The 12,841-nt window shown below is 40.9% G+C and overlaps 1 protein-coding gene across 4 annotated transcripts in view; it reads right to left on the bottom strand.

Moving 5' to 3' along the window:
* Window positions 1–378: 378 nt before the first annotated feature.
* The window catches only part of Lin54 (lin-54 DREAM MuvB core complex component), a 61,738-nt gene continuing 49,275 nt past the window's right edge, over window positions 379–12,841 (bottom strand). For 2 of the 4 annotated variants that reach the window (XM_075943001.1, XM_075943003.1), the window contains exons 8-13: window positions 10,085–10,176; window positions 9,424–9,495; window positions 8,075–8,177; window positions 7,780–7,917; window positions 5,888–6,090; window positions 379–2,611 (exon numbers count right to left, since the gene is read on the bottom strand). In XM_075943001.1, the coding sequence (XP_075799116.1) occupies window positions 2,410–2,611; window positions 5,888–6,090; window positions 7,780–7,917; window positions 8,075–8,177; window positions 9,424–9,495; window positions 10,085–10,176 (810 nt within the window). In that variant the 3' untranslated portion in view covers window positions 379–2,409. The remainder of the gene's footprint in view (window positions 2,612–5,887; window positions 6,091–7,779; window positions 7,918–8,074; window positions 8,178–9,423; window positions 9,496–10,084; window positions 10,177–12,841) is intronic. The other 2 variants (XM_075943000.1, XM_075943002.1) reach the window with 1 other exon arrangement.

The raw sequence follows: 12,841 nt of genomic DNA, 5'->3' as shown, positions 1-12,841 counted from the left end.
AAACTGGGGCCGCTAAGCCAACCCATCCTCCTCCCTCAGCCAGGGCTCTGGCTTCAGTGCCTATAATACCAAGCTTCCATCTCCAGGACAATATCTACATGCTGCTTCTACGACCTCAGAGCCACAGAACTAAGGAAGGTGGTGGTGACAGCATCCTGCACCTAACAGAGCAGACGCATTTCTGCCATAGACGTGGGAAATCACAGGCATATTCTCATTTCAGTGCAATTCATGCTAGTGAACTGTGCAAAGATGAGAGCCTTCAAGTTTTTTCACAAGTAATGTCAAATGTACTTGAAAATCAGGTAACTAAAAAGGCTTATTGCATGGTAAATGGTTAAAATTGGTATTATTGAACTGAAGAAAAAATGCAAAACCTTTTTTTCTTACAGAATAGTATAAATGTTTATTTTCTGTATGATTTATTCTTCTGCCCTGTTTTTACAATATAGAAAAGTGTACTTTTTGAATAGCTCTAGTAAATATAATCTTTCTACTTTGGGATGTAATAGGGCTTAAAAATTATATACCGAACCCTCCCCAAGTAATCTTTTAAAATTGGTAAATTAATGTGGCTATTAATTTTGTTCAGGATTTGATGCAAATACCTAATACAAAAGGTTGCTTAGTGAGGACCAGACAGAAAGAAAGGGCTCAATACTTTAGAGAGCTTCTGAAAAGTCAGACTAGTAGCATTTGATTGCACCTTCAAAGTTTTACAAGCAAAACATTCTTAAGCAATGCCATCATACATAATCTACAATCATAATCAAAAATTCACAAACATTTTGTGCACACTGTATATAAATACACATCACAATGGTGCAATTAAAATTAACACACAATATATACAAAATGAACAAAGTTTAGGTTTAAACCAAAAACTTATTGCAGTCTTTTGAAAAATAACTTGATTAGATATTATTTTGTCCTTTTAGACTAATTTACATTTATACAAAGTTTACTTCGACACACTAGACTGAGGTGCTAAGAATGTCTGCATTATCTACATTTAAAGTTACTGCACTATAATTTATAAATCCACAATTTAATGAATAACGGAATCCTCTTTGTATTAATTTCTACTGCCTATATCTTTCATGTTCATATGAACATATATACACACTACATACAACTATAGAGTCCTTGTAGGCAGGGTGATAAGCATATGCTAATAGTGACCGAGGATTAAGGTACCATACAAAATGCCTCAATTCCAACACAGTTTTTCCCATTGTCAAACACTCAAGAGTCCTATTACATTAGGCTCTTAAGATTATACAGTTTTTAATTACTAAAAATTATTTAGGTTATTTTTGCAATTATGAGAACACACACACCTCAGCTTACCAAATCACTGGCTAAAAACAAAGCTGTATTAAACTACCTTTATAAAAAGACAGCTCACTTCAATCGTGAAAGCTGCTAGCAGGCCCACTCCAGTAAATCAGGTAACACACACTGATTCAAACTGAGTTCCAGAGTCTACAGAGAACTGTGTGCATAAAAACTTCATCGTACATAATCTCACAGCTTTGTACCCTTGCTTCCCCATCCAAGTCCATTCTCTACTTGATACTTATTAGTCCTATATTATCTTGACATAAAATGTTTACTTCAATTCACACAATCTCTCATTTTAGTAGTTATCCATAAAGACTTTGACAATTATTACAAAACAAACCACCCCCTTCAAAGGAATGAAGACATCCCAGAACACGTTAGCCACTCCTTATCATAAAGACACTGCCCATCCTCTGAAAATTACTGTCCCTTGATATTTTGTTTTCTTTAAAGAAAATATAAACTTCATAACTGGAAAGTATGATTGGGGTTGTTTCCCCTTCTAATTTCCCAAAGACAAAAGATAGCATGACAGAACCCACCCAAAAAGGCTCATTTTTCCTTAAAAGGATGGTGTTTTTCTAGACAAAATGTTATATGTTTCATTAAGAATCTGGTTATGTGGACAATCTACCTGTGAAGATTCTGGATCTGGAGCCAAAGAATGGAAAATACCCATGCTGCCTTGGCTCTTTCTACTGAACAAAGTCATACAACACCATACATCATAAATGGTATTACAATAATTTATGAATGTACTTTGTCAATAGAATCAGGACAGAACATCTAATTCTTAAGAAACCCAAGCAAATTAAATATATATATATAATACAATAAAGGAAAAAATTTTAAAGAAAAAATTTAGAAGGGACATAGGCAGAATTAACTAAGATTTAAAATGTACCAATTTCTTCATTTAAAATTTCTTCTCATTCAATAGTATAGTTTCTGGTCTCTTAAAACAAAGGCTGAATTAAAACACAGCAATTGTTATCTTCTAGAAAATCAAGTGTCCTGGCACCTTAAATTTTCTGTACAGTTCCATGTCCGTCTTTTGTGCAAGAGTCAGCAGTGCATGGCACAAGGGTCACTTTTTGCTTTTCCTGCAGAGTTGATGACGCTCATCAAACACCGTCCAAATTCCTCAAGTATCATCCGTTCTGCCGCTGCCTTTGATTTCCCCTTCTTGTCTGCCTGCTCTGCCTGGGCAAGAAGGCAATTACACGTGGCTTCAGCTACTTCCTTAGTTACAAACGTAAATGGCAATCTGAAATGATTTTTGAGAGAGAAACACAGATGATCATGAAGTTGATCTTGGTTTCTACTGGCATCTTCATGCTGCACTAGCATAAGGGACATCGGTTTGTGAGTCAAACACAGTCTCAAGAAATTAAGATACACGTTTGGTCTCAGCAAGCACATCTAACAATATTTAGCAGGAAACACGTTTAACCTAAAACATATGATTGACTTCCCAGACGTGTCATCTGGCTAAGTAAATGATGCAGTGTGCACCTACACTGGGTGTCTCACCACTCACATCTTCCCAGAGTGCAAACCCTCCGCAAGAGCTGTTCTGATTTCTGTCCTCTTTCCTGACACACAAAGGGATTCCACAGCCATACCTAGGAACTCAAAGAACTGCTAAAACAAAGTTCTACTACACTCTCTTATGTTAGCTGTTAAAAACAAGGAGCAAAAATGTGTGGCACAGCCGGGCGATGGTGGCGCACGCCTTTAATCCCAGCACTCGGGAGGCAGAGGCAGGTGGATCTCTGTGAGTTCGAGACCAGCCTGGTCTACAGAGCTAGTTCCAGGACAGGCTCCAAAGCCATGGAGAAACCCTGTCTCGAAAAAGCAAAAAAAAAAAAAAAAAAAAAAAAAATGTGTGGCACACACATTACTACCAGCACTTGGGAGACAGAGGCAGGCAGATCTCTTCAAGTTTGAGGCCAGCTTGGTCTACAGAGTGAGTTCCAGGACAGCCAGGACTACTATTATACAGAGAAACTCTGTCTCAAAAAAAACAAAACAAAACAAACTCAGGTATGACATCAACTGAGCATACTGGTGTGAGTTTTCAGTCTCACCTTTCTCTTAGTGTATGTCCATGTGCACTGAGTGTGTGGATGCATGTATGAATGCATGTGCACACAGAGTCGAGAGGAGACAACCTGCATTATTCCTTGGGTAGTCTACCTAGGGTCTTTTGAGGACTCAACTGGCCTGAAACTCACCAAGTAGGTTATGCTTGTTGGTCAATGAGCCGGAGGGATTCTCCTACCTACTTGTTTGTCAGAGTACTGGGTTAGCAGTATACATCACCACGCCAGCCTTGTTTTGTTTTTAGTTTTTCAAAAACAGGGTTTCTCTGTGTAACTCTGGCTGACTTGTAATTCACTCTGTAGACCAGGTTGGCCTGAAACTCAGAAATCCATCTGCCTCTACCTCCGAGTGCTAGGCTTTTAAGGTGTGTGCTACCACCACCCAATAAAATGTCCAGTTTTTTGTTTAAATGTGGGTTCTGGTGATCTAATTCAGGTACATCTTTACTGAGCTATCTTCCCCGCCTTAAGCAATTGTTTTAAAAACATAGCTTTAATTACATGTGCAGTGTGTGTGTGTGTTTGTTTGTTTGTTTGTTTCAGGGGGTTAAACCCAAGACCTCCTCACACATACAAATGCTCTACCACTGAGCTGTATCCCCCCAGCCCTACAGTGTATAACCTTGTGTTTACACTTACATTATGAACATGGGGGGTTTACTGTAGTAATATCTTTAATATCCAGAGATTAGATTTAGTAATCTTTAAGAATCATTAAAATATTATACAGAATCTGTATCATAATCCTAACTAAGGTATCTGTCCCTTTTTAACACACTTAAGTCAAGAAAATTTTGTAAATGCTATTTTCGTTCTAAGAGGCTATCGTGATGGCCAGTGTGACAACCAGAGTTCCGTCCCTGGCACAAGACAGGCATGAAGAGAGAACCCACACCACACAGCTTCCTTTGACCTCCTCAATATCACACTCACACACTGAGTTGTATAAACGCAGAGGTGAGTTGGGTGTGTCAGCACAGTTGTGTAACCCTGGCTGAGCTGGAAGGAGTGTGAATTCAAGGCCAGTACAGGCTGCATAGTAAGATCCTGTCTCTAAAAATTAAAACAAAAGGGGGAAAAAAAACCTAATAACCAAACTACTTTATACCAAAAAAGTTACAAATATTGTACCTTTCTTCAACATAATTCAGCATCTAATAGATATTCTCAATCTTCCTAATGCTAAGACTCTCTAACACAGTTCCACATGTTGTAGAGATTCTCCAACCATAAAATTATTTTCATTGTTACTTCATAATGTAATTTTGCTTCTGTCATAAATTATAATGTAACTATCTAATATTTAGGGTGGTCTTAGGTGAGCCCTGTGAAAAGGCCATTCAAACCTCAAAGAGGTCATGACCTACATGCTGATTGCTACAATAAATCATTTGCAAGGTTCATCCTCTTAATTTCTCAAATTAATCTCTCATACACTGTCTAATATAAGTCTAAGTCCAAATTACTGTGTTAAAAGCAGACCTTGAAAAATACTGCCAACAGAAATTCTTCTTGCAGTTACCAGGAAGCTGAGACCAGAGACACAGGTGTTTTTTTCCACAGACTAATAAGTAACTCAGATAAAAAATACAGGTCTACCTATTTTTATCCTTTATTTTTAAACACTTTGGCATATATTCTTTTCAGGTAATTATGTTATGTACTTTATATACAATACCTTTATTTTTATTTTATTAATAAATTTAATTTTACTTATTTATTGGTTTTTCAAGAAAGGGTTTCTTTGTGTAGCCCTGGCTGTCTTGGAACTTGTTCTGTAGACCAGGCTGAAATCCACCTGTCTCTGCTTCCTGAGTGCTGGGATTAAAAGTTTGTGCCACCATGCTCAGCTGTTTATTTTTTATTTTGTTTTGAGATGGGGTCTTGCTCTACTGCACAGGCTTCCCTGGAACTCTAAATGATTCCTGCCTCAGCTCCTGAGCAGTAAAAGCAGCCAAGATTGTACCTACTGTCTGACTTGGGACAAGCTGCTCTACAACCGAGCTCAGCAGTCCAGAAAAGAAGAAATAAGGGAGTGGACTAGAGAGGGTAATTCAGAGTCCACCAGAGGAGGAAAAGTCAGAACATAGTCTCCCAGTCTAGCCAAGAGCACAAGGAAATGAGGAGCAACACTGGAAAAATGAAACCCTGCTTTCTCAAGAGTTTCTCATATTGCATACTTACCTCAAGTTGGTAGGGAGAAATCCGGTTACTATTCATAGCAAACCAAAGAACTTGTGTGTGTTGTAGAAAGCACAGAATCTGAGAGTGGTTTTCCTTCGACTAACTTAAAAGGTAGGTAAGGTGGAGGGAAAATGGAAAATTCAGATTGGCAAGAGTGTAGAGTCTGAATTTAACCCTGTCTCCCTAAAAAGAAACCTTACTAAAAGCGAACATCTGAGAAAGAGATAAAAAGGCTTTGAGAAGTATTGACTCACTTTCCTCCTCCACTGTTCAGAGCGGGGGTTGGCCTGGTCAGCAAGTCTGAGATTTGAGAGGATAGCTTGGTCTTGGCTGCTGTCTGTTGCTGGACCCTTACTTCAGCTGCATCTGCTAAGTGCATCAAGGTCTTCCGTTCTGGGCTTTCTTCAAAATTCTTACAGCCAATGCATTTACAGATTGAAGAACACATTATTTTTGCCTGAAAGATTTACAAAAGTTTCCAAATCAAAAGCAGAAAATATTATTTGTAAGTAAGTCCGCAGCAGAAAAGTAATAGCATTGTCTTGTCAACTGAGGTGAGCTTAGATGGAGCATGTCTGCTAACAAAGGCTGCGCCTGCAGATAGATCAGGATTAATTGACGACAGTGCTTGTCTCAAGGCCTTGCAGCTCTTTGAGTCTGACTACAGAGTCTCACCCAGATAGGACTAACACTTTCTTCAGAATGAATATAAATAAGATATGAAAGTATTTTTAAAAGGTTGCTAAGAATCCAACCTCAATCGGATACCATTAACACACCAGTGACCTCACAGTTATGCAGAGAAACTCACGGTTTCACATTAAAGGAATTTCATGCCTAAGCTTGATCAGATGAGGCAAAAAAATTGTCATGAATTTGAGGCCAGGCTAGGTTACAAGTGTGATATCTCATCTCCAAAGGAGAAAGGGAGAAAGGAGGCCACACGCAGTTTCTTCTACTGAATCAGATTCCCAAGCCCTTCAATAATCTAAATCCATAAACTAGTATGCTCTCCTGTGTAAAAATATAAAGTATATTTACATGAAAACACAGACTGAAGCTAAGTGTGAAGGCCCACAACTATAATCCTAGCACTTGGAAAACGGGAGCAGGAGGATTAGTAATTCAAGGCCAACCTAGGCCACGTGAGACCCTGTCTCCAACACAAACACACACACTAAATAACTAACCCAGAAAATCCAGACCTTCAGTACACACAGCAACAGGAGCACAGGAGAGGGGACCCATTAGCAGTACTGTTTGCCAAGTGAAAGGATGGGCTTTCTGTCAAAACTGGGGGTGGGGGAAGTTCCTCTCTGAAAATGGCATTTGAAAGAATGAAAATATAGACAATCTAACTATAGGAATGAATCAACACAAAGGGTTAATATCAGGCATGGGGAGATTGTTACATTTAAGCTTTGAAAATAAAAAAAAAAAATAGTAAGTTTATGACCTTGTCTGAAGCAAGAAGCAGGTGATTTTACATGTGATTCTCCAGAACAGCAGGTCCAGGAACAAACCCAGCTGGCCGAGTGTCAAGAAGCAGTGGGAGAGGATCTGGTGACTCAGCAGTGCCTCAACTAGAGCAGTGGTCGGGGCTCCTCCTGCAGAGCAGCCCTCCTAGGGGACTACTGCCAGGCTAGGAGAGACAACCTTTTCCTTCAGGCTTACTCCAGGATCATGTCTAAAGAGCCCATGGAGCTAGGTGGGTAGTATTGTGCCGTGGCCTAGCAGCTCTGCTGTTGTTATTCTGTGGCTATGTTACTATTTTAAGGGAAAAATTAGCACACTAGTATTCTGATTTACACAAGTCCAAGGAATGACCTTTGAGTCATAGACTTGTAGCCCAGCTAATGAAAGTGACCCATATAGAATGATGAGTCTAAGGAATGGTTCTTCTCTCTCTTTCTCTCTCTCTTTTCTGGTTTTTTGAGAGGAGGTTTCTTTGTGTAACAGCCTTGGCTGTCCTTGAACTCTCAGAGATTTGGCTGCCTCTGCCCCCCAGTGCTGGGATTAAAGGCGTGCACCACCACCGCCTAGTAGGAACAGCTTTCTCAAACCCGGCTTGAAAGGTCCCCCTGCACTAACTGTGTCTTTTCAATTGAAGCGGCACGGTGAAATCCTGTCCACAGCCGCGGCTTACCTCGTAGCACTCACAGTAGTTCTTAAGACATCCTGACCGTTTGCAGTTACACCCTTTGCTGTGCCGCCGATCCGACTCCCCCTCTTTGCCTTTTCCTATCTTCGGCTTAAAGGCTTCTGGATTTCTATCAAGGCATGCCTTTTGGAGCAAATCAAACACCAACTGAGATTAAATCATAGATTCAATTTAAATACTTCAAAGGTACAGAATTAATATTTATCTTTATAAATCAACAAAGATCTTTAGAAATGGCACAAAGAGATTTTTCCAAGTTAAATGAGAAAAAAAAAATCACCTTTATTGCTTTTTGTCTTTCATTTTCATGTTCCAAATTGTTGTAACAATTGGTACAATTGCAGTTGTTGCAAAACTCACCATTCGCAAAACAATCACAGTATCTGAAGATAAAAATCAGGTAAGATTAAAAAGTTATTTAAATAAAATAGCAATGATCTGATTATATATGCATACACCTCTCCACCTGTGATAAATGTAGTACATTTTAGGAACATGCTCGGAGCTCCAGAAACAGAGTTAACTAACAGCAGCGCATTCAGACTGCCAATCATGCATCAGAGCTCAAAATCTAAGCAAGTCACCAACTCTGGAATTTTATCCTAAAAACTCAGTCAAACTAACAGATGCCAACACAAGAGCTATGTAATTTGATGTGCCCTGAAGTGAGTTATTTCAAAATCCTGAGAAAAAGGGCCAGCCTTCATTCTTACTACAGACCCCAGAGGCTGGAACAGTGCTGCTTGGAATCCCAATCTCCAAAAGGACTGAGCTTTTCCATGTCAAATATTTTAGTTTAATCCTAATGAGAAAATTAATCATCCAATTAACTTTTTCTAATTGGTTTTTTATGTGTATGAGTGTTTTTGCTGCATGTATGTATGTGCCTGGAGCCCATGGAGGTCAGAAGAGGGCATTGGATGCCCCAGGATGGAAGTTACAGGTGACTGTGAGCAACCACTGGGTGTTGGGAATTGAACCCCAAGTGGTTGTTCTCTGCAAGAACAACTAGTGCTCTTAACTCCTGAGCCAGGTCTCCAGCCCTGCATTCAAGGACTCGCTTGGAGGACCATATTAAGGTCATAAACAAGGTCAAACTTGTTAATAAGACGTAACCTATGTCTCATAATGTTGGGTCCCCAAGCCCTACTGGTGTATAGAGGACTAAAATTAGTTTCTTCTGTTTTTGTTTGTTGTTTTTACAGACAGGGTCTTACACTGTGGTCTAGGCTGTCCTAAACCCACTACCATAGATAGTCCATGATGACCTCAGTGACAGGATTACAGGCATAGGCTACCACGCCTGGATTAATTTCTTCTACACCAACGGAAGGACGGTTTTTAAGGTACAATGTATGTTCAACCATTCACATTTAAGTTTATTTAAATTGTTAAGATTTAATAAAATTTGTCTGTTAGGAATTTTTAACTAGATCTCTCTATCTATCTATCATCTAGCTACCTGTAGGTTCAGGCTGGCCTCAAGCTCACTCTTGTAGCTGAGGACTCTTCTGACTCCATTTCCAAGTGCTAGATTATGTGCTTGTACTAGCATGCCCAATTAGCGGCATTTAATTCTAACAACATTCTTAGGTGTATCAAATAAGCAAAGAGCAACAAACTACTCACAATTTCAGGCACAGGGACTTTGTACAGTTACAGGGTTTTCTGGGCCGACTGGCAGACTCTGATGGTATTATGCTATCCAGACACACACAAAAAAATAATTTCAATTAATTAAAATAATTGCTAAAACTAGAAACAATTTCAATCTATAAATTCCTTCTAAAGTAAAACTAATAGATGCATCCATTTCTGGCACAATTTATATTTTAAAAAATATTATCAGAAGCTGTTGAAGACTACATCATACAAACTGTTCCCTTTAAAAGAACAGAAGTAGAAAACAGCTTCAAAAACTCTTAGGGTTTACTTGTAAAGGCAGGCAGGAAGGAGAGGTTGGTGTGTGGAAGGACGGGCAGCAGGGACAGACTGGCACCCTCTAACTCACTCCACACTGCTCACAAGCTGGTAGAGCAAAGGCAGCAACCAACAGCTAAGCAATGACAGTGAAAAACAACAGTTAACATCATTTTACAATGTTCAGAGGGAGCGGCAGTCCCTCACTGATGGTCTCCAAACTTGTCCATTTGAAGTATTTCAGAACACAGCACTTTAGACAAATACACAGCTTTAAAGGGAAAACCAAATGCAATGTATTTGGAATAAATCTATTTAATGCTGTACTTAAACTGACCTAATTTGATTTATTTATTTTAAAAATACTCACCCATTGAATGGAAGTCTTGCCTGTGTCTGGATACCAGATGTTCCAGTAAAATTAGAGCTGCTTGCTATAGACACATACGAAGACTGCTGTAACTATAAGAAATAAATTCATATAATATTTGCAAAAATGGATAGCACTCTCAGACATAATGAGTAAGAAGCACAGGACAAACAGTGGGCAATTTCATATAAACCTCCTAGTGTGTTTCCAAAGCCCTCAGTCAACACCAGTGAAACAGCATGACTGCTTCTCAGCGCTGGCTGTTACAGAGTGACTGTTTCACAGCACTGACTGTTACAGCGTGACTGCTTCTCAGCGCTGACTGTTACAGAGTGACTGTTCCACAATGCTGACTGTTAACAGCGTGACTGTTTCATGGCGCTGACTGTTACAGAGTGACTGTTTCACAGCGCTGACTGTTACAGAGTGACTGCTTCTCAGCACTGACTGTTACAGAGTGACTGTTTCACAGCGCTGACTGTTACAGAGTGACTGCTTCTCAGCACTGACTGTTACAGAGTGACTGCTTCTCAGCGCTGACTGTTACAGTGTGAATGTTTCACAGCGCTGACTGTTACAGAGTGACTGTTTCACAGCGCTGACTGTTACAGAGTGACTGCTTCTCAGCGCTGACTGTTACAGAGTGACTGTTTCACAGCGCTGACTGTTACAGAGTGACTGTTTCACAGCGCTGACTGTTACAGAATGACTGCTTCTCAGCACTGACTGTTACAGAGTGACTGCTTCTCAGCACTGACTGTTACAGTGTGAATGTTTCACAGCGCTGACTGTTACAGAGTGACTGTTTCACAGCGCTGACTGTTACAGAGTGACTGTTTCACAGCGCTGACTGTTACAGAGTGACTGTTTCACAGCGCTGACTGCTACAGCGTGACTGTTTCACAGCGCTGACTGTTACAGAGTGACTGTTTCACAGCGCTGACTGTTACAGAGTGACTGTTTCACAGCGCTGACTGTTACAGAGTGACTGTTTCACAGCGCTGACTGTTACAGAGTGACTGTTTCACAGCGCTGTTACAGAGTGACTGTTTCACGGCGCTGACTGTTACAGAGTGACTGTTTCACAGCGCTGACTGTTACAGAGTGACTGTTTCACAGCGCTGACTGTTACAGCGTGACTGTTTCACAGCGCTGACTGTTACAGAGTGACTGTTTCACAGCGCTGGCTGTTACAGCGTGACTGTTTCACAGCACTGACTGTTACAGCGTGACTGTTTCACAGCGCTGACTGTTACAGCGTGACTGTTTCACGGCGCTGACTGTTACAGCGTGACTGTTCCACAATGCTGACTGTTAACAGTGTGACTGTTTCACAGCACTGACTGTTACAGCGTGACTGTTTCACAGCGCTGACTGTTACAGCGTGACTGTTTCACGGCGCTGACTGCTACAGCGTGATTGTTTCACAGCGTTGTTACAGTGTGCCCACCTGTAAGAGAGGTGCTGTGTTATTTACCACATTACAAATAGTAAAAAAGGGATTTGCCATACAACAGAGAAGATCAAGCCAGGCAATGGTGGTGCTCACTTTTAATCCCAATACTTGGGACGCAGAGGCAGGAGGATCTCTGTTGAATTCCAGGCCAGCCTGGTCTACAAGAACAAATTCCAGGTCAGCCAGGGCTACACTAAAAAATTCTGTGGTAGTCTAAATATAATTTGTCCACATAAACTCGTAGGGAGTGGTATTATTAGGAGGTATGGCTTTGTTAGAGAAAGTGTGTCACAAAGAGGGTGGGATTTGTTTGTTTGTTTTGTTTTTTGAGACAAGATTTCTCCTTTTAACAGCCTTGCCTGTCCTGGAACTTGCTCTGTGGATCAGGCCAGCCACAAACGCAGATCTACTTCTACTTCCCCAGTGCTGGGATCTGCCACCATTGCCCAGCAGGGGTGGAATTTGAGGTCTTTTTTGCTCAAGCTTCCCTCAGTGTACTTCTTGTTGCCTCTGGATCAAGATGTAGGAATTTCAGTTCTGTCTCCAGCACAGCTGACTGTATGCTACCATGTCCCACCATGACAATAATGGACCGAATCTCTGAACTGTGAGCCACCCAATTAAATGTTTTCCTTTACAAGAGTTGCCATGGTCCTGATGTCTCTTCACAGCAATAGAAACCCTAACAAAGACAAACTCTGTCTCAAAAACAAAATAAACAAAGAAAAGTGTGAGGTATTAAATAGCCAGTTGCTGAGTTCATCTGCTGCCACCAATGCAATAAACCAAATCAAACCAAATTAATAAATCCAGATTTAATAAACAGGGCAATGCAAAGTAGAGCACCCCCAGGAGATTCTCAGGAAGGCAGGAAAAGAGAACACATGGCAGAACTAAGAGCCAGGTTATAAATAGCCGGTAGGCGTGGTCCCATGCATCTCCAGGGGAGGAGCCACCAAAGGCAGACTTCTCTGAGGGGCGGAGTCTGGAATGAGGCACCTTCAGGAAGCTGCTGCTAGGTGTACTGAAGGTGGGGTCTGGAACGTGCCCCACCCCCAGTTCGAGATTCCAAACAAAGAGAGTATGGGAGTTTGGATCCCCAGCACTCACGTAAATGCCCAGCAGCTGTGGTGGCCCAAGTGAGCACACTCATGTGAAGTGCATACTCACCTGCAGACATGTGCCCCTCATACATGCACATGCATACCATATGCACACACAACTCCCGTGTGTGTGTGTGTGTGTGTTAGCTCATGCCCATCCTCCCAGCACTCGGAAGGTGGAGGCATGGTGAATTCCAA

This window comes from Microtus pennsylvanicus, chromosome 12 (assembly GCF_037038515.1).
Source record: "Microtus pennsylvanicus isolate mMicPen1 chromosome 12, mMicPen1.hap1, whole genome shotgun sequence".
In the NCBI taxonomy this organism is placed as follows: Eukaryota; Metazoa; Chordata; class Mammalia; order Rodentia; family Cricetidae; genus Microtus; species Microtus pennsylvanicus.
This window is presented reverse-complemented; position numbering and strand designations above follow the sequence as displayed.